This window comes from Microtus ochrogaster, linkage group LG2, assembly GCF_000317375.1.
Source record: "Microtus ochrogaster isolate Prairie Vole_2 linkage group LG2, MicOch1.0, whole genome shotgun sequence".
In the NCBI taxonomy this organism is placed as follows: domain Eukaryota; kingdom Metazoa; phylum Chordata; class Mammalia; order Rodentia; family Cricetidae; genus Microtus; species Microtus ochrogaster.
In genome coordinates this window covers 50,626,589-50,647,688 of record NC_022028.1, presented here as the reverse complement: position 1 = coordinate 50,647,688, position 21,100 = coordinate 50,626,589, and the positions used below count along the sequence as shown (strand labels likewise).

The following is a 21,100-nucleotide window of genomic DNA, read 5'->3' as shown; positions in this document are numbered from 1 at the left end:
AATTCTGCCATCGACCTCCAGCTTTCCCCAGGGCATCACTTCAGTTGTGCTCATTGTGCTGGTTTCGTGAGGGTCATAGACTAAAGAATGAGGTTCAAGATGTTTACATTTTTCTGAATGGCATAGAGAGATCATTTTTCTGCTCTCAGGCCAACTGTTGGGGAATCCTTGCTTTCAGTGTCATTGAATGCATGGCTGCTCTATTCTGCTGATATTCCCCATAGCTCTGGTAAATCCATCCTTACTTGGGACTCAGTGTTTTTTCATTTTCTAGTTTCTCCTAGGAAAACTGTAGGCAGATGGAAATAGATCCTATTTAATAATTGGTTAGGTGGAGAGGAGGGTGCAGGGAAGCCTGCTCCTGAGAGCAGATGCTTCCTGTCCCCTCACCTCTGTCAGCCTGCCCCAGCATAGCAGTGTTTTCTCTGATCTGTGCCACAGGACACTGACATCAACATCTTCAGCTACAAGCCCACACTGCTCACTGCCAAAACCCTAGAGAAGATCCGTCCTGTGCTGGACTATCGTTGTATGGTGTCTGGCAGCGAGCAGAAATTCCTCCTGGGCCTGGGGGTAAGTCACCTTCTGGCCTCCCATTGACGTGGGGTGGTGGCAGTGTCCTCTGTCTGGAGATGTGGACAGCTTCTGGCCACTCTTGTGTGTTCATTCTGTTGGCATCACAGAGGTCTTCTGTCGCTTTTCTTGAAATGCAGAGCCAGTAGCTTATCAGGCTGATGATCCTGGGTGGCCAACTGTCTCCAATCCTACCCCCTGCCATTCTGGAAGACACCCTTCTCCCTCCTCAAGGCCATTGGTAGCTAACAGAGGGAGGGCCTGTTAGCTTTACATCTTGCTTCTTCCCGTGCAATGGACTCTTCTCCAGTCACTTCTTTTGTGTCCTTACTTTGTATTTTTCTCCTTTTGCTTCCTTCTCTTCCTGTAATACCAACCTCCACGTATACATCTCAAGGACCTTCACATGTACATCACACTAGATGAAGGTCTTTTGTACAGTTTCCTACCAGCAAGATGGAGCCCATCTCTACTCTCCTGTGGAGGCTGAGGAGGAAGTGTCACAAACTCCTTCCCTCCTAGATATTTTCTACTGTCACTGGCCAGCCCTTGTCTGCTTGAGTGCCAAGTTAATGCTCTTTTGAGACTAGAACCTCCCATTTCTGAAGTCTTCATGCCTACTCTTCTCCCTGCCTTCAGAAGTCCCAGATCTACACGTGGGATGGACGCCAGTCAGACCGCTGGGTGAAGCTGGACCTGAAGACAGAGCTGCCCCGTGATACACTGCTCTGTGTGGAAATTGTGCACGAGCTGAAAGGGGAGGTCAGAAGGGTTTGTTTATAGATGACCTAAGGCGGGGAGCTGGGGGGCTGGAGCCTGGCCTTCCACCTCAGTGTGGTTTCATGGTGGGATGAAGTAATTTCCTCTAAAACAGCTGCCATGTACTATGGGAGAGACTGGGAAGGGACAGACAGAAAGCCTTTATCCACAGTTCTGACATGCTGCCAGGTGTTGTTAGTAGCCAATTTAGTTCATAACTAGCAATCCCTTAGGAAGGAAGAGACCTGGCATTTCCTGTGAGCTCTGCATTATTTCGGCATAGGGATGACATTTAGAGCACTCCATGTGAACAGGCAACACAGTGGAAAGCCAGCTGACTAGAGTAAGCATGGCCACAGTCTTACTGGGGCATGCCACAGTGGGCCAGAGGCTGGTACCTGTACAGTGGAGAGCATGCTTGTCTCTTGTAGGGGAAGGCCCAACGGAAGATCAGTGCAATCCACATCCTCGATGTCCTCGTGCTGAATGGCAGCGACGTCAGAGAGCAGCACTTCAACCAGCGGTGCGCCTGGGCCCTTGGGGGGGGGATTTCCCATGTCCACCAAAGGCAGGAGGGAAGATGGGTCTACATTACACTTCGCTGAGGTGTGGGCTTTGGTTGCCCAATTCCAGCACATTTTATCATGCCACAGTTGTTCAGATCGGTCATTTTTTGTGTAAAGACTGAATAAAGGTGGCTTTGTTTGAAGAGGGAGGGTTTCTTCTAAAAATCGTGGCCAGAACATGGGCAGTCTCAACTTGGTGCATTTGAGCTAGGGTGAAAGAGCAGACATGTACAATAATGGTCCTTGATGTCCTAGTGGAGATGACTGAACACAGCAAAAGACACACTTTAGGAAAAGCAGCTCACAGAGGTCAGAATCCACAGGACATGAATGCTGCCACTTGGAAGTTTTGTATAGGTCCAGGCTCCCACTGATGCTGTGAAAATGCCTTGGGGCACAGGTGCTGCTGAGGTTCCCTGGCTTTCCTCTAAGGATTCTGTTTGAATTGTAGAATTCAGCTTGCTGAGAAATTTGTGAAAGCAGTCTCCAAGCCCAGTCGGCCTGACATGAATCCTATCAGGTGAGCATGACCCCCTTCCTCCCAGACCCTCTCTGGTGGTGGCTTTGTTGCTTATTTTTCCTATCCTCAGTGGGATGGGAGGGTTGTAGAAGGGGCTTGGCAGGATGGGTTAAGGTTTCCTAATCTGAGATGTACATGTGCCCTTTCATGCTTGAGTGTCCTTTACTGAATGCATGGCTCTGGGTAAGGAAATAAGTAAGGGAATGGGGATTTGATTATGAAAAGATGGTTAGGGGAGTGAAACCCAGTGCGTGAGGAGCATGTGGGGCTTGTCAGCTGTAGGTAGGATAAAGTACCAGGCTCAGGGCAAGAGGAGGGAGGGGATAGAGAGAGAGTAGACTACCTTCTCCAGGTCAGAGGCTAGTACAGACAGCACTCAAGGGTTCATCTAAGTAAACTTAGAAATAACTCCAACACTGAGGATGTAAGACAGCTTCAGCGTGAGTTCAGCTTGTGCTAATATGACGTCCTGTCTGCTAGTTAAAACAGGCACCTATCCAGGTGCAGTTCCCAAGGCAGGCTTGGGGTCCCTCCCTACATGTGGAGGGCTGGGCCTCAAACTAGAGCCTACACCCTCAAAATAACAGAAGTACCAAGACTATTGAGAATAACTCAGCTATAGGAAGATCTAAAGTCTATGTAGACAGACCCAGGCAAAAGCCTGGCCTTTGGATTTCTGTCCTGTATTGTCGGTGAAGGTTACTTGAGAAGGGTAGTGTTAGAAAAGTTTGCCTGCCGTACCTCCCTTTGCCCTCTCCTGTCTTCAGGACTCACTGCTGAATCCCAGCTGCTGGTACAGGCCCAAGGGGCTATGTGGCAGCTCGGAAGCCTAGGCAATCAGTAGGGCAGCAGTGCTGCAGGCCCGGCAACCTCATTGGTGGGCTGCTGGTCTCAGAGAACCTGAGGATAAGGGCAGGTCTAGGGCCTCTGTCATGCTCTTCACAAACATCCCAGGAAACTGTCCTCACCTGCTCTACTCAACAGGGTGAAGGAGGTATACAGGCTGGAAGAGATGGAGAAGATTTTTGTCAGGTGAGTAACTCAACCAGTGTGGTTTAGATTGGTGGAGGTGGTGGTGCATAGCTGAGTGGAGGAGATTGATTCTATTTGCAGGGGTGACTTACAGAGCTGGGTCCTGGCACTGCCTCACTCCCAACTTTCCCTGCCTTGCTGCAGTTGAGTCCCGGCTGTGAGCTAGTTCAGCACCTGTCAGGAGGGGTACAGGGTGCTTTATGTCAGGCAGCAATACAGGCTCATTGATGCTGGAATAGGTTAGGACTGGCCTTTCAAGGGGCAGAGAAGCAAGCTGTTTCAAACACTAAACCCCAGCTCACAGTGCTGAGAGTGAGCAGAGGGCATAGATGTATCTTACATACTTTCAGTCTGCCTTGCTCAGCAGATGACTGTGAGCAAGCTCTGTGGTCATCTGAAGAACCACTAGCATCCCTGGTTTGCGATTCCCCTTGTTGGTGCTACTATGAGGCCTCACAAAGAGCAGCACCCTGGACCCGCTGCCCGTCTGGGAGTGCAGAGCTGTGCCCTAAACTCAGAACTGCTGTGACTCTGGCCTGGGTGGCTTGGAGCAGTATGCATAAGGATCTGTGCTTTGGTTTCTTCTGCCAAACCAGGATAGGATACTGGAACTGGTGTCATTGTGAATTACCTAGAGACTAACATTAGCATGCCCTGCTCTGTTCACCATGTGTGTGCTTCCTGAATGTCTATCTATTTGGGGAAACCAGGTTAGAAATGAAGCTCATCAAGGGCTCCGGTGGCACGCCAAAGCTCAGCTACACAGGACGGGACGACCGGCACTTTGTACCCACAGGCCTCTACATTGTCAGGACCATGAATGGTAGGTCCCCTCTCCCCCCTTCTTTAGCAAGGGTGACTGGCCCAGACTTCCTTGATGAGGTGGACAGTTGGCAACTTCTGAGGTACCTCTTGGGAGGGGGACTGGGAAAGAAGAAATTATAGATGCCCACTTGGTGTTCTCAGCAGGTAAGCATGGCCTCTCCACAGGCCTTAGAGAATAACTTGTCACACTCCTGAGCCATTTGGGCATGGAGGCTGGAAGGGACAAACAAGAGAATGGAAAACATCCTTATTGGTCAGACTTGTCCCCAGGGGTACTGTTCTGAGTGCCTGCCCTCTTCTCCCTCAGAGCCATGGACCATGGCATTCAGTAAGAGCTTCAAGAGGAAGTTCTTCTACAACAAGAAAACCCAGAGGTCTACCTTTCACCTCCCTGCAGATTCCATTGCTCCATTTCAGTAAGTAGTCCTCACTGACCTGAAAACCCATCACTGCCATGCAGAAGCCGCCCCAAGTATAGGCCAGAGAGCTTACTGGCTAGGTGGCTGGGGGACCTATAAGAGGGTTTGAGGAACATTTTACAGGCTCCCAGCCTTGCCCCTTATGACTCAAGGTCCCAGGTGTTTCTCCTCAGGACATAAGCTTTGGCTGTGGCCCGTGGGGCCTAAAATTAGCTACCAACACTTTTTGTAGTCAGCTAACACTGGTCTCTTAGTGAAGCAGGTGAGCTAGAACACCAGTAAAAAAATCCAGTTGGACGCAGGGTATAGCAGTAGAAGTTAGTTCTTGGAGGCATGAAAGGTGCTGGGGTCTCCTAGGTGGGTACCTTTTGGATGCCAGAGGGGGAACTCTAAACTTGAGTCAGTGCAGAGCCTCATTTAAAAGCATCCATCCTTGAAGTCACAGTTGCCAGGGGTGGGTTAGTCTGTTGGTCCTGTGCCACCAAGGCACAGCACTGACTGCCCCTCCCCTTCCCAGTACCTGCTACTACAGCCGGCTCTTCTGGGAGTGGGGAGATGGCTTCCATATGCGTGACTCCCAGAAGCCCCAGGATCCAGACAAGCTGTCCAAGGAGGACGTCCTTTCTTTTATCCAGAGTCACAATCCTGGAGGATCTTAGGATCGCCACCTGATGAATGTGCTGTCATTCCCAAGGCAATGCCCTGTGTCTGGCTCCTGCCTTGTGGAAAGGAACTGGGAATGTCCTCCCTGGTCGTGAGGGAGGTGGGCTCATCTCCATTCCCATAGCTCAGTCAGGGTCTTTAGAGGACACATGCTCGTGGAACTCTGCTGCCTGGGAACTGACACCACTAGGAGTCAGCCTGAGAACAGCTGCTTGGGGCAGGTTGTGTTTAGGACTTATCAGAGCGGCAGGCCATTCCCTCTGGAATTTGTAGACTCTGTTTTCTGAGTTCCATTTACACCCCCACCCCTAAGGCAGTCAAGGCCCTGTTTTTCCCAACTTTTTAACAGGCCAGCCAAGCAAGGAGGCCCACCAGTGTGTGCTGGCCAGGAGCAGCTGTTGTATAAATCAGAGTTTTATTTCTTGTCTTTTTCCCCCACTCCCATCCTGGCAGGCCGGGAAGGTATGAGGGCCCAGCATTCCTGACACACCAGAGCCTTGGGTGTGACTGTGACTGCTGTAGGTGTTTTAAACACTGGGCAGCTTCGAAGACTTGCCCTTGTTGCTCCCCTCCAGGGTAGGCGTGGCACTAGCTCTCAGGCAGTTCAGGCCACCTGAAGCTCTTCATAGAGCTTTGAGCTAGTGGCAGTTCTGGTGCCCCCTCCTCTCTGCTAGGAAGCACACACAATGTGGTCACTCCATTTCTTCTGTCTCTTTAAGGATGAAAGTTTGGGTTGGGGAGGGCACCTGTGGTTGTTTTTAATAGGAAGTACCTCTCGAGATGCTCATTCAGGTCCCTAGGTCCCCATGCTAGCACAAAGCTGGTTTCCATGGAGATAGGGCACCGAGGCACCTGTGAGGTTGGAATTGACTCCACTGTGGAGTCACTTCCCTTCCACCAGCCCCTACCCCAAAGCCAGCAGCAACAGTGCTAGGATGCCATACTTCCACCCAGTTCTGGGCCTATCAGTGTCTGGCAGAATCTTGGATCATTAAACTTATTTTTACTGCTTGTGTGGCTCTGGGCTATGTGGTTGGGGTTTGACATTAAAAGGAAGGGAGGAGGGTTGTGGAACCCAAGCTTCCTGGGCTGTTGCCTGGTAGATAGCTTAGAGCAGAGCCATCCAGGTATAGTTCTGTTTGAAGCTGGGATTGGGGAATGAATGAATCCACAGCCCCAGGAGGGTGGGGAGGTACCTTTTCTCTCTTACATAAATCACACAGCTCACTCCTTGGTGGCACTGTGATAATCCAGGATCAGTCTGTGTGACTAAAATAACAGAGGCGTCAGACCAATTAGTATCACGTAGACAAGGGACAGGAGAGAGAAGGAAGGGTGTTTGGCTGACCCTGACCAGTCTCCCTCCACAAGAGGCCAGTGTTCTGTCCTGAGCCTCCTTCACCTGACCATCAGGCTTGAGTGGGCTGCCTGCATCTGATCCCATCTTCACACTGTACAGCATTCCTTTGTTCCTCTCCATGGGACCTTCTACTGTGAGTAGAGCGGGGGTGACTTGTATTAGCTGCTTTTGCTTGGCTTCCTTCTGATCAAGTCCACCTTATTTACTGGCTGTTGTCACTACCAGTCAGTCTGGTCACTACCATAGCTCTTACTACCCGGGCACTCCTGGAAGCCTCCTTGACCCTGCTTGTCTCTAGGAGATGAATTCATTCAGTGTGCCCCTGGGACCTCCACTTCAAGTCCAAGTCTCCTTTTCCCATGGATGCTGCATTTTTTTTCAGTGGTGGTCACAGGCCAGGGCACAGTTTAGAGAAACGGGTGGCACAATGCTGCCTTCCCTTTTCCCCTTCCTTCTGCACAAGAACTTGGGAACTCCCTTCATCTTTGAGACAGAAGTACATCCCTTGCTTTTCCTCAGATAGTCAGCCAGAGATATTTACTCACCAGACAGCACAGCGTGGGGCTCTTTATTGCCCCTCTACTACCATGCCCTTCTGCTACAGCCGCTGGGCAACCAGAGGGGGAAAGGCCCCCACCTCCGTCTTGTGCTTGAAAGGTTGCTTGGTCCCTGGTGAGTGGAAGGGAGACCGCATGGCTGAGGGTGGCTGACTCACATAGTCCAGTGGGCATAGAGTAGGGCGAGGAGGATGAAGATGGCCACCGAGAGTAACATGTTCTTCCGATTCTCTTGGCGAAGCAGCTTTAGCTCCTTCTCTGGGAGGAAAAAGATGGGAACAAGAGAGAACACTGAGGCCCACCTAATTGCTTCTCCCATCCAGAATGGACACTGATAAAAACAAAAATGTCTCCTTCCAGCTACTCATACCCAAAACCTGGCCATGTCCTTGGTGTGTCCACACCCTAGACTGAGACCCAAAAGTAGGCCTGACTTGCTCAACCTTTTCTCTGAGTGCAGTAGGGTAATGTGCAAGGTCATCAAGGAGCTCATCCTTCTGGAGTCTCCAGCCAGCTGTTTATAGTTCACTCTGAGGCCAGCTGCAGCCTCCTTGGGCCCACAGAGTTCCCGAATTCCTGCTGTCCGAAGGTACACTAGAAAGAGCCCCAATACTCTTCATTCCCAGTCACCACTTGTGCAAAGGCGAAACTGATGTCCCGGCCACCCACCCCACCTATTCAATGGACTAGGAGAACTGCCAGCCAGCTCTGGGTGGCCAGATTGATCCTCTGAGTAGAGAAGGGATGGAACACAGCTGAAGGGTCTGCAGACCACAGTCCTAGCCTCAGGGATCTAATGCTCTGCTCCCAACACCAGAAGGTGGCAGCATTGCTCTACCCACAGAAGCCCTTTCCTGCCCAAGTAGGGACTCCCAACGTAGACGGTTCTGGTTGAGTGGGGCATGGGATACAGAGTCCAGTATCTGTGGATGAGAACCTTGCCTCTGGACATGCACAGACACACCCCAGGGAATAGAGAGCCCTTGCTACTGTTTCCTCCTTTGGGGAAAAAAACAAAACCTTTTTCTCCTAGGTGCCAGGCATCAGGCTGGCTATAGGAGGGAACTTTCTTACCATACTTGGAGGCTTTGCTCATGAGGATGGTTTTCTCCTTCTCCAGAGACCTCCTGTGGGGAAGGAGTTTGCAGGTCAGACCCTTTCTCTCCTGTCTTAACCAGAGGGGCAGTAGTTCTTGTCTGTTTGAATAAGGGACCAAAAACTAGGGCCTTAGAGGACAGGAGTTAAAGCTCAAAGTTAGGGATCCTTTTGCCTTGGCTTAGTTTATTTAGAGGACCAGGCTAGAGGGGCATAACTAGACAGGGGCATTACCTGTCCTCAGGACTCAGTTCTGCCCTGTAGAGCCGGGAGGTCACAGCCTCCAGGTCCTTCCGACACTGAGACAGCTTCTCCTCTAGGCCATCAATCTGAAAGAGACAGAGGTGCAGAGCTCTAAGCTCTCCCAGCAGTGGTGCCCTGGAGGGACTCACCTCTAGGTCCACCCTACCTTTTCACCTATGTTTGTACTGGGCAGGACCCAGCTTTGCTGTTGACAGAGAGCTTCAAACTTTGAACTGGCTGGCTGAGTCCCGAGAAACAAGAAGCGGGTGAGCCAGGCACAGGGTAGGCATGAAGCAGCAGATCCCCACCAGATCCCTGGCACCCAGCAGAACCTGCCTCATGGCTGGTTCAAGAAGGAAATGAACACTGCAGAGACAGCACAAGGTCCCAAGTCTCCATGTGGGAGGAGAAGGGTTAAATGTCGGGGGGTTAAAAAGTAGGGGCATTTTCTCATGACCATGATTCATCCTAATAATGCAGTCTGTGTTGTCACTATAGGCGTTTTTCTGAGAATCAATAAAAATTGGTGAAACAATGCAACTTAAAACCACTCCTCTCTCTTTCTGATGTGGCTCTTACGCAGAGGCGTCGCCTATCAAGGTCAGCGTAACTCAATGGCAAAGTAGCTAAGCTCTTAAAAGAGGGCTGCCAGCCGTATCTTCTTCCATTTGCTCTGTCATTTCAGATATGTGATCTTAAAGAAAATACCTGAATTGTGGGAAAATGGTCTGTAAATGCTGGGCCAGGCTATCCAGACCTGGGTGTCAGTGTTATGCATTTGGCACTGAACACTATAATTCTGCCTTGACTTGGTCTCCAGGTATCTAAGTAGCTATTTCTCTGGGTCTAGACTGGCTTGCTAGTGCCTCACTTTTGGTCAGGGGTGCGTTGAGGGCTCCTTGGAACCTTAAACAGTCCTCTTCCAGCTCTGACTTTACCCACCCTTACCACGTCCGCAGAGGGACAGCAAACAAGGCCAAATCAAAGGATAGCATTCCCTAGATGGAATAGTTTTCCTGAGGCGTTACAGGAACACCCTTCTGTCGCCTCAGCTCCGTTCCTTACTGGAGCTACCCAAAAGAAACTTGCCTTCTAAGCAGGCTGGGCAGAGTCTGGGTGTCCCAGGCCACTAGCCTGGGGTCAGGGATCAGCAAAGTTGCACTTGATGTCCCTGTCATCTCCCTGGACAACAGCAACCTCAGACATTCCTGGGTCAGCCACTTTGGTGGGTTCAGGTGAAAGGTATATCCCTTTTCAGGGCTCCACGTGAAGGAATAGTCTGCAAAGCTGCAAGGTAAACTGCATGGCACCAGCCTCTCAGCCAGCAGACTAAGCAGTCCCCATAGAAGCCGGAAGCCTTCCTGGAACTGTACTGTAGAGAGGGGAACACCGGAGAGGAGGCTTGGGGACAGCAGTCTGATATGGGCACTTCTGGCCACCCTGCAGTGTGCCCAACACAGGTTACTCCTGAGACTGTGCCCTCGCGGCACTGCACTGATCAGTCAGAGGCTATGCTGAGACCTAAACCTTTTTTTCTTCTTCTGGTTTTTCGAGACAGGGTTTCTTTGTAGTTTTGGAACCTGTCCTGGAACTAGCTCTTGTAGACCAGGCTGGACTCAAACTCACAGAGATACACCTGCCTCTGCCTCCCGAGTGCTGGGATTAAAGGCGCCCGGCCGAGACCTAAATCTTATTTATGCAGCTGGACCTTCCGCCCTGGCTGGAAGATACCTCTTTTACCTGGCAAAGTCAGCCTTTTCTATACTGCCCCTCCTGTTAGTTCAAGCTTTTATCTTCCCAGGCTGGAACCCTGGCCAATTCTACTTGTGACTGTGACCTGCCTGACCTCTAAGAATGTTCAAGTCTGCAGCTCCTTAGGCAACCTGCCCCCTTGTTTGCCCACAAGGCCTGGTCTCCTGCAGTCTTCCTATTTGTGACTAGAGTGAGCAGCATCTCGAGTATGGGTAGACTGAGGGGCTGGGAACAAATAGTTCAGGGTTTGTACAAGTGGTTTCTGAAACCCTTGGGTTCACTAAAACAAGAAAACAGCTGTGCTTGCACATAGCTGACACAGCTTGCCCCAGATGTCCAGTCCAGGTTCAGTTCTTTCTGCTGTTCTCTGGGCAGGACACTGGTTTGCAGGCCATTCTGGGGGAGTGATCAGGTTAAGGGTTTCCATCCCTGAATGCCTCTGGAAGGCTACCAGCTGCCCAAACAAGTGGTAATTGCCCTATAGCCAGGCCAGGCGCTCTTGCTGAGCAATGTCTTACAGCTGAAGCTGTGGCCAAGTCACTGCCATCATGCTCTGGACAGGGCCCGAGGGGCTGGCAGTCGGGGGCCTTTATCTGAACAAGCCCAATTTATTTGCAGTTACACTGAATATCCCCACTTTCATTTGCCACTTTTTAATGAGGCTTAAATGGGCGAACACAAATCAAGGTTTTAGGGACTCAGTTCTAACCTCCCTCTATGAATATTTATGTCCTGCTGACAATTCTGATTCCCTTCTAAATAGCAAGTTCTCTTTACAAACTGCCTGGTGTGGACTGGGGTGGGGGAGGCTGAGCCTGAAGGAGGCTCTTCAGCAAGTCACAGATTTCACCCTTGGGAAGGTGACACCAGCAGCACTTGAAGCAGAGACCACTGTCAGAAACCGGAATAATGGGGCAGAAACTCCAAGAATTTCTATGGAGGAGGCAGGGAGGGATGGTCATAATGCTTTTATATGTGACGTGGGGCAGCAGAACAGAGCTGTCACAACAAGATAGGGCAAAAGAAAAGACCTGAAAACGGGCCTTATAAAAGCCCCCAGCTGGAGTTTCCAGTCGACTCTCATGCACAGGGTTATGAACACTACAGGCTACAGGTTCAAATTCAAGTCCTCTGTTCATTTTCTCCCTGCCTTCCAGCCAAAGAAAACAGAAAGACAGGCCCCAGAAGCTATAAGCTTTAGGGCCAGAATAAAGAATAAAATAGCTCAGCCGGGCGTTGGTGGCGCACACCTTTAATCCCAGCACTCGGAGGCAGAGGCCAGCCTGGTCTACAGAGTGAGTTCCAGGACAGGAACCAAAAGCTACGGAGAAACCCTGTCTTGAAAAATCCAAAAAAATAAAAAAATAAAATAGCTCGCTGGGTCAGTTGCTCCTTAGACCTGCCTGTGCCTCAGGTGACATCTCAGAGATGTGACTGTAATGATGTGCTCAGAATGGCACTTCACACAGCTGAGTGTAGGAACGGCTGCTGTTAGAGAATGGTGCTCACTGGGGTCAAGAGTGGTGGGGAAGCCCTAGCCCGGCTATCAGCAGACAGCAGTGGGAAAGCACACAAGGTCCTCCTCCATGGCTCAGCTTACCACTTTCCAATCTGTGTGGGATGGCGCTGGGGTGGGATCAAAAGGCAGGGCCAGGTATGGGGGAACCCAAGGGTGCAACTGTGAGACCAACAGAACACTGAACAGAAAACTCAGCAGAGGCCCAGAAAAGCAGTGGCAGTGGTCCTCTGAGGACCTGAGGTAGGGGAAGCCTGGCAATCAGATTTGGGTGTTTGAAGCACAGCTCTAGGGGGCCTGGCAGCTAGTGAGGCTGAGTCGGCTATTAAGACTGTGGCAGACAGAGATTCAATCAAAGAGATGGGAACTACTGCAGTGGACAGGAAGGTTCCATTGTGGAAGGTCATGGAGCTACCAGAGCCTCTGCCTGGCAGAAGACTGGCCTGACACTAAAGGGGGCAGCATGGCCCTGCCAGAATGGGTGTGCCCTGGTAGATTAAGAAACATCCATGCACTATGCTTATACCCAGGAACAAGGTGCTACCAGGGGGAAGAACCTGTGGCTGAGCAGGCTCACCGTCTTAGAGGAACTGGCACCTTGCATTGAGAAGCAAGGTACAACAAAAGGAGTTGGTACTCAGAGAAGCCTGCACGTGAGGCCTGTATTGCAGTTTGGGTAATAACTGAGGCCTTGGCTATCTATCTGCATCTGAGTAGGACTCAAGTCAGGTGGGTGGCTTAGAGTGTGCTAGGGAGGGCAGGAGAACAGCTGGAGGTGGCAGTCAGGGACTCAGTTTCCCTCCCCAGCCTACAGCTCTGAACACCTCTGTCTGCTCCTGGTGAGGGCTGTAGATCCCCAGCCCCAGCCCAGACTTGGATATAGCCTCACTCCCAGAGCTTTGGGCAAATGTCCCTGGGGTCCTATGCACCATAAAACCACTGTGTTAAGAGAAACTGTAAAATTCCCCTGAAATCCCCAGGAGGCATCTTTTCAGAGGATGGTGCCTCCAGGAATCAAAGCCCTGAAGAGGCTCCTCAGAGGCAAGGAACTTGTGCCACTTGCATAGACTGCTGCCCCTGCACAGGTCAGGTCAGGCCCCACAGGGTGCCAGCTCCAGGGCTGCTAAAGGAGCATGGGTAGCTTTTATTCCTCTGACAAGCGAGAGTCAGCAGGCGCCACAGCTCTTGCGGGGAGTGAAGTAACTGAACACAGCACTCAGAGCACCAGGACAGCTGGGAGGCAGCTCCTGGTCCACAGTCTCAGCCACTGCAGCTGCCTTGAGGGCCAGGCTCTCTCCTGGGAAAGGACAGAGGACCCCTGGGGCTTGGTTTAAGGCCACGAGGCCCACTCTGTTCTGTAGGTTGGCAAGACATTCCTGTCTCTCCTCTGGGAGCTTTGGCCAGCAAGTGACAGGATGCTGGCCACAAAAGGGCTTGGGGAGGGGGGGTGTCAGGCAGTGGTCATGGGGCATGCCCTGCACCCGTCTGGTCAGGAGCTGACTGGATACCAAAGACTTATAACAAAGAAGATAGTATCACGTGTCTGAATGAAGACATGAGTCAGGAGCGGCACTGGGAACCAAAAGCCCACAAAGTAGATGCAACAGCTGGGACACATCTGCAGCAATGCCCAGGTGCCAGGCTCTGTTCTAGTCTCCACACAGAGGAGGAGGGTAGACAGCCAGTGTCCACATTTTATCGGCAGACTTACAGGAAGGAAGCAGCTTTCCAGGTGTGTCCTAACCCTGTCACCCCACAGTCTCTCTTAGCTTAGGAGGCAACTTCCACCCCTGTATCCTAGGATGGGCAGCATATGCAGCTGCAGGCATCCAATCTGACTTTGCAAAGGGCTGTCACCACTGTGCAGAGAGCTACTCTTGGCAGAGATGGTTAGCAACTTGGCAGAGGCTTCATGGCTAGGAGATGGTGGGACTGGGTCCGGGACCATGTGCTTTTCTCCAGCACCCTTCATGAAAATATCCACAAACAACAAGAACTACTGACATTCAGAAACAAAGTCAAGCACCACCCAGCTGAGCCCGTGGCAGTCTGTTGGTCTGGCTTCAACAGACCCTCTAATCTGAGTGACCTTGTGCCTGGCTCTGCTTGGTCTCTTCTCACACAACAGATGCGCTGCCTGGAAGGGTCTGCCTGGAATCCGTGTGCCGGAGACACAGGCGCCAAGAGCCCGGCGTCTGTCTTCATACTAAGCCGACTCTCCCTTCACAAACACCCTCCCCCACATTGCCACACTGTCAAAGTACCTTCCCAAATGCACACAAAATACATCCAGTTTGGAGAAGAAAGTGTGTGGCTAGCTGTGCCTAGTAAACCCTCTTCCTCTCCCCTCCCCAAAGGGCATCAGCGCTTTCTCCTCTTCTAATTCACAGCCTGGGAAGCTGGTCCAGGAAATCCACTCATTTTCACACATCAGGAGCCCTGGGATGTTTACTGTAATGGGTAAAGGAGCTAGACCGCCTGCCCAGATGGTCCTTGGCAAGAGCGCTGGGACTTTCCATCTGGAGCCTCTAGGCCACACGGCCAAGTCATGGGGGATCATGGACATCATCTCCCAGGTAACCAGCCTCAAACCTAAATGGGTAACCCCATTATACTGTGTAAGTGACATCTTTATGTGGAGGCTCACAGGACTCTGTATGTGCAGAAAAACAAAACACCATGGTCCCCAAAACAATAGGCTGGGTGCAAAGTTTCTCTTCCAGGCAGAGCAGGTGAAGACAGCAAGCCTTCCAGTGTCTAGCAACAGCCAAGAGGACCACCCAGCTGAACATGAACCCCACCCAGCTAGCAAGGAAGAGGTCTGCAGCAGTCCTGGAGAGCTGCCAAGGTTGGCACAGAGGAACTGTGCAGCTTTGGAAGTCACCTTGCAGGCCAGACCTTGCCCTAAGCCTCCAGCTGCCTCAGGACAAAATGCTGCCTGGGTTTGGTTTCTCTCCTTTCTCCTAGATCTGGTTTTTGATAAGCTGGCAAAGCTTCTCCGTCGCTGAGAGGCTCAAAGCACTTTTCGAGAGCTGGCGTCCGCCCTGTGCCTTATGAATTCATTAATTAAGACGCTGGCAAACAGCCACTCCACACATGCTGACATCCAGCAGCGTTAGGTAATGAGGTTTTAGTCTCCTGACCCCCGTTAAGTGGAGCAGAGCCAGATGCAGGCTGCAAAGACTCACCTGCCCGATGGCGACCTGTCGCTCCCACCTGTGCAGGTGAGGCTCATTTAATGGTCAGCAGGCCCGGAACAGCCCACATCTGCCAGACTCTTCCAGCAAGGAAGTTCCATGTTAGTGCCCAACCTCAGCCCCAACCACACACCTACCTGGAATCAACAGTGCCTCCTGCCACTGAGGCCAATTGGGTAAGACTTCTTCCAGCCAAGACATTGCTCTAGCCCTGTTGCAGCAAAAGGGGCTTCCCCACAGCTTGTGCAGAGCTCACTTGAGGACTCCTGGACTGATTAACAGTGGTCACAGTTCACGCTAGTCAAACCATTTCTTTCCCGAAGCCTCCACCTGTCCTGAGTCGCCGTCTGTCTGAGAACCAGGGGATAACAACTGCTTCCCACACTCTCAACCCCTGATTAGCAGTCCGGCAGTGACTTTCAGCCCTTCCCCTCAGCTTGCGTCCACTGCAGAAAAGTTGGTTGACAGCCAGGGTCACACACAGCTTTGGGTAATGAGACGTTCCAGATGTCATCTGGGAGACAACTGGAGCTGTGGCAGCTATCTTGTGACTATGGACCCAGTTAAGGCTATGCAGGAACACTAGCCCTGCTACTCAACAGAGCTGAGCTTCTGCACCAACGCAGGAGCCACTTGGCCATCCTCTCCTAAGGGGGGCGGGGAATAACATTCCCATGCGTCTAAGTCACGGAGGCCGTTCTGAAACCTGTACACAAAAACTTTCCCAACGAACAGACTTGTACTAGGTACTAGGGACCAAACCTAACCAAGTTACCTCCTTCAGCAGGAACATGGCTCATTAGCAGGGCACCTTCCAATCATACAGGTGGCTGTAGTGCCATAAAAGGGTGGGGGCGGCTAAGACTCATGCTTAGTAAGGGCCCAAGGCTTGCAGACCAGCCACCAAAGAAACAAGTCCAGTTACTGTCTTGGTTTAAACTGCACATGAATTACTGTCAGCCCAAACTCCCCCTGTCCATTTGGGCAGCAATTTCTCATGGGATAGGGCTTTGCTCATTGCTTAGAACAAACTCAGAACCAACAGTCAGTTGTTTCCAGCTGACTCCCATGGGCCTCTGAAGGGGGCCTGGCTGCTAGGTGACCACCTGGCACAGTTGGCCCATGACCACCCTCAGGGCCAGGGCCACCTGCTTGGTAATTGTTTCATTAAGACAAGCAGGGGCTGTTTGCAGGTGCTGAGATCTCTCACTTGTGGGCTTTTATTGCACTCGTCAGATTAACAAACATTTTTGATTAAATCACCACTTCACTAGCTCTGAGCGAACGACTTTTAATAAGAGGACAATATCTACCGCCACTGAGCATCAGTGCACATTCAATACTCACCCGCTGGGGGCAACAGAGAAGGAAGCAGAGACACAGCCAAATGCCAGGCTGAGGCCCAGGAATACAGGTCTCAAATCCTCCAATACTCCAACGAAAAGTAACCGTAGGGACTAAGGCTGCAGATACCTACACGCTCATACAGTTTTATAATCTGTCTATTTACCAGTATTTTAAATCTCTATGCAAACATCTATAAAAGTGCAGTTACTGAAGGGTGGAAATGGGCTAGGAGCATGGCTCGGGCTTGCCTACTGTGCTGGTCTCTCCTTAAATCACAGCTGCTTCTCAGTCCCAGCAGACCACAGAAAACAGCACACCACTATCGGCCCTGATCGGGTCTTGTCTTGGCTCTGAACCTGCACAAGCCAGGCCTCCATCATCTGCATTGCTCTTGGTGATTTTCCAAGCTCCCACAAGAGTTCACTACGCTTGGGTCACTAGTGCTATTTCCAGCCCAAGGTTCCAAACACCCCCACAATCCTCCCAGACAACATGCTCAGGAGCACAGCAATACCCCAGGAACCTGACACCAAGCTCCATTCTAGTTTGCTTTTCTGTTGCTGTGATAAACGACACGACCAAAAGCAACTCGAGAAGAAGGAAAGGGTTAATTTCAGCTTCCCAGTTTACTGTCCATCATGAAGGGAACTCAAGGCAGAGGCCATGGAAGGGTTGCTCCCCATGGTTTGTTTGCTCTGCCTGTCCTCTTACACAACCCTGGACCACCTGCCCAGAGGCACCACTCAGCTGGGTGGGCTCTCCCACACCGAGGCATTCATCAGGAAAATGCTCCGCAGACTCACCCACAGACCACTGGGATGGAGGCAATCTCTTGAAGTCCTTTCTTCCTAAATGACTCTACTTTGTGTCAACTTGATAAGAAACTAACCAGCGCCACACCATGCATAATGCTGCAAAATGGGTAGATCTGTTCCCATATAAAGCACTAAGAGAATCCATGGCATGTCGAACACTTAAAATTCTGTGCTGGAAGCTGAGGGTGTAGCTCAACAGCAGAACACTGGGCTCCAGCCCCACCATACATAGATAGATGGGAGGATGGATGATAGATAGATAGACCTGTCAACTGATCTGAGTCAGCCTGATGAAAGTCAGGAGCTACGCCGGGCGATGGTGGCGCACGCCTTTAATCCCAGCACTCGGGAGGCAGAGGCAGAGGCAGGCGGATCTCTGTGAGTTCGAGACCAGCCTGGTCTATAGAGCTAGTTCCAGGACAGGCTCCAAAGCCACAGAGAAACCCTGTCTCGAAAAAAAAAAAAAAAGAAAGTCAGGAGCTACTCTTCTACGTTACTGATGCGGACACGGAAGCAGGAAGAAGGGATGAACTCAGATCTGCACAGGTTGGGCAGGGCAGGGGGCTGGCTGTCCTTGGCCACCTGACAGCAACACTGTGAGGGGAAGTGTGACCTGAGGGAGACCTGGTTCCTACCACATGCCAGCCCCTTCCCCCATGATTATCAGGCTACAGCTGAGCTGAGCATGTGGCCTCCTGGCTGATGAGCCCATTTCCCAGCTGCCCTGGCAGGTAGTGAGGCCATACACTTTGGTTCTTAAAAATAGAAAGTGGGCACTCTAGGGCCAGGGTCCTTACTGCACTGGCCACTTCCTTAACAAAAAATACACCAGAGAGGTGTCCCCCGATCTTGTTAAGATGGCAGAGCCCCAGTCCAGTGGACCAGAGGCTGGCAACCAAAGGCCTGTGGACAGAGTACTCTGCTTACTCAGAAAGAAAGGGCGTTTTGGGTTTTGAGATGTTTCTCACTACTGTACTCTATGCCGGCCATGAACTCATAAGCTTCCTATCTCGGCCTCCTAAGTACACCGTTAGCTTTAAATAAGAGCTGCTTTTCTTTTAAGACAGACTGATTCAAGGCAGCTACATTTTTTGTATATCTGAGTCAGGATCACATGTATTGTGGGTTGGGCTATGTAGCAAGGATGGTCTTGAACTCCTGATCTCTTTGCCAAGTGCTGAGATTATAGGCATACGCCACCATAACTGGCTATGGTAGATACATTTTTTTTCTTTCAAGATTTATTTATATTTTATGTTTGCTTATGTTTGTGTACCACATGTGTGCCTGGTGTCCAAAGAGGCCAAAAAAAGGCATCAGGTCCCCCGGAACTGGAGGTAGAGAGATTGTGAACTGTCATGTGGATGGTGGGAAGGAACCCTGGTCCTCTGCCAGAACAGCCAGTGCTCTTAGCACTGAGCCATCTCTCTAGCCCCAGTACTTATAGCCTTTAAAATTGGCCCAACATCAAGTTAGCAAATACTGAAGAGGATTGGGCTTCCACAAAGCTCTGGTCAACGTCTTCATCAACTAATACATACACAGTGCTCTCTGATGTGTGTTTTGTTAGAGATCTTATTTAATAAATGGACAGTTCGTTAGCACTGAACTCACTGCCCAAAGCATCATGTAGTACCGAGCTGCTTCATGCCTGGAAAACGGTTAATCTAACAAACCGATTGTCCCTGTAAGCCACATCACAGCCCTGGAACTCGACAGCACTTTAGCGCTGTGCTTAGGGATCCCTTCGAGTAGCGAAATCACCAATAAAGAGCACAAAAATGCAAAAACCGCGGCCCTAGAAAGCCCATAAAAGGACATTTGTTATGGCATGACAGCTCAAACAGGGCAGCGCTGCTCAGTCTCAGCTACAACGGCGGCTCTCAGGTGAATCCCATGCACCGCCACTTTTGCAAACACGCTGACCTGAGGACGACAGACCTCAGCCAGGAGGCAGATTTGGAGTCTGACTACGACCGACCAGAGCTGCCACAGAGGCATCCGACTCACAAAGTCTAAACGGGAAACGTTTGACTTTTCTACACACGACAGCTTTTTCACTCTCGAGGCTTCGGAGTTTTGGGGTTTCTGGTACAGAAGGTAACTTATGGTAGTATGGGTGCTCCTCCCCAGCAACCCACACTTGGAAGGCCTTTCTTACCCAACAGGGACGAGAGCTTTCTCACAGCGGCAGAGATGGCGCCCCCTCGCCTAGCTTTCCCTAGCTTAAATACGGTAGCCCAGCTGAGACCACGTGCAATACAACAGGCCGAGTTGCATTCAACAGGTGATACAGGAGAGGCTGGACTCTCAGGTGAGGGTTATGACACTCCCCAACCCTTCACCAGGGGAACAAGGAACCAGCAAGCACAGCTGGGACGCTCCATTTGCAAGCAGACACAGCTGAGCTTCCCTCAATGGCAGTGGCTTAGCTCCAAGGACAGCCAAACAGCACCTGCATCAGCTTGGATATGGGTGGCTTACTTCAACCACACTCAGGTCCTACCGAGTTACCTGGGATAAAGAAGCGGTCCTGTCTGACTCCACTTCTGCAAGCTCTGCGATGAGTCGTTTAGACTCACCCAGTAGGCAGGAAGCCTCTGGGAGGCTTTGGGCAGTGATACCTGACACCGTCATCCACACACTGTTGAGTTATGTTCCTGTGTGTGACGGACACCTGGGGCCTAAGGGCCACAGGCCGAGCTCCTACGGTAGCTGAGATGAAATGAGTCAACGCTTCTGGGAAGCCCACCTGAGCCTCATTCTCTGCGCGTCACCTTTACATTTTCAGCTGGCTTCACCTTTTTCTTTCCCCTTTTGGGGCGTGGTCTTGCTCTGTATCCCAGGCTGGTTTTGAACTCTCTGAGTCCTAGGACTACAAGCATGCACTTCCATACCCCTGGGTTTTACTTCGTTCGAAGTAAGCCTTGGTCCCCTCATCTATACCAACATGACAGACGTGTAAGGATCCGCAGAACGCAGGGAAAGTCGCATATGGACTCAACGTGCCTCAGAAGTCTTCCTCCGCATGTGCGAGAAACTATTTCAAAGGCCTCCCTAACACCAGCTCTAGAATTCTTCCCAGATTCCCAAAGATCCTCAGAGCTAATTTGCACAGAAAAAACTCCCCATCTCTGGAGGCGTCTGAGCGATATCAGAAGCGCACTCATCCCTGGGTGCCAGCTCCACGACAGTCCCTCCAGGTCCCTAACATCGACAGTACCCACTGGTCCTTTTCAGCGACTTCTGAATCACAGGTCTCCCCCTCCATGTCCGAGTCCCTCCCCTTAGAATACAGTCTATGCTTTGTCTTCTGTGGGGCTCTGCTTCCGGGCATCCCCGGGCCTGGCTTCCCTCCCCTCAGGGCCCTCAAGCCTCGCCACCTCTCCCAAAGCCACGTCGCCCGCTTCCTCCTTTTGGTCCCCCTTGCAGCCGCTGGGCCTAACACGGCGAACAACCAGATGGCTCAAACCTGACTTGTCCCCTCACCTCCTGAGCGACGCCCAGATTCTCCCGCTTCTTTTTAGTCATATTGCTCGCCGTGTCCCCCGGACTGGACCGGCCCACTAAGTCGCACCACGCACGCGCAAATTCTCTTGCTTTTCTTTCATTGGCTGGCGCAGCAGAAGGAGGCGGGGCCGCTGCCGTCGCCATCTTGTTGAGGGCACGTCCCCCTTGCCGCGGCCATATTTGTGAGGGACGGACGCAAAGGGGCGGTCTCGGGATGAGATCCGCGGACCAGCCTGGTGGAGACCGCTTTACCTACTAAGAACGAACCTTCTATTCCTTCCTTCCTTCCTTCCTTCCTTCCTTCCTTCCTTCCTTCCTTCCTTCCTTCCTTCCTTCTTTCTTTCTTTCCTT

The 21,100-nt window shown here is 51.4% G+C and overlaps 2 protein-coding genes across 2 annotated transcripts in view; one reads left to right on the top strand and one right to left on the bottom strand.

The window, feature by feature from the left end:
- The window catches only part of LOC101991022 (cap-specific mRNA (nucleoside-2'-O-)-methyltransferase 1), an 89,819-nt gene extending 80,671 nt beyond the window's left edge, over positions 1-9,148 (top strand). Inside the window, 8 exon segments of the mRNA XM_013351184.2 lie at positions 442-573; positions 1,213-1,335; positions 1,764-1,855; positions 2,350-2,418; positions 3,403-3,450; positions 4,161-4,273; positions 4,583-4,691; positions 5,212-9,148. Of these exon segments, the coding sequence (XP_013206638.1) occupies positions 442-573; positions 1,213-1,335; positions 1,764-1,855; positions 2,350-2,418; positions 3,403-3,450; positions 4,161-4,273; positions 4,583-4,691; positions 5,212-5,353 (828 nt within the window). The 3' untranslated portion in view covers positions 5,354-9,148.
- Ccdc167 (coiled-coil domain containing 167) lies at positions 7,265-20,821 on the bottom strand. The gene is made up of 4 exons (XM_005360321.3): positions 20,729-20,821; positions 8,604-8,698; positions 8,349-8,401; positions 7,265-7,532 (listed from the first exon to the last, which is right to left on the bottom strand). The coding sequence occupies exons 1-4, from the start codon at positions 20,768-20,770 to the stop codon at positions 7,429-7,431; spliced, it is 294 nt and encodes a 97-aa protein (XP_005360378.1). The 5' UTR covers positions 20,771-20,821; the 3' UTR covers positions 7,265-7,428.
- Positions 20,822-21,100: the final 279 nt, after the last annotated feature.

Bases quoted from the DNA above. Each gene is read 5' to 3' on its own strand.
- Ccdc167 (XM_005360321.3), bottom strand. From the start codon at position 20,770: ATGACTAAAAAGAAGCGGGAGAATCTGGGCGTCGCTCAGGAG. The intron at 8,699-20,728 runs GTGAGGGGACAA...TGTCTCTTTCAG, and splicing joins ATCTGGGCGTCGCTCAGGAG to ATTGATGGCCTAGAGGAGAA. The intron at 8,402-8,603 runs GTAATGCCCCTG...CCTTCCCCACAG, and splicing joins GAACTGAGTCCTGAGGACAG to GAGGTCTCTGGAGAAGGAGA.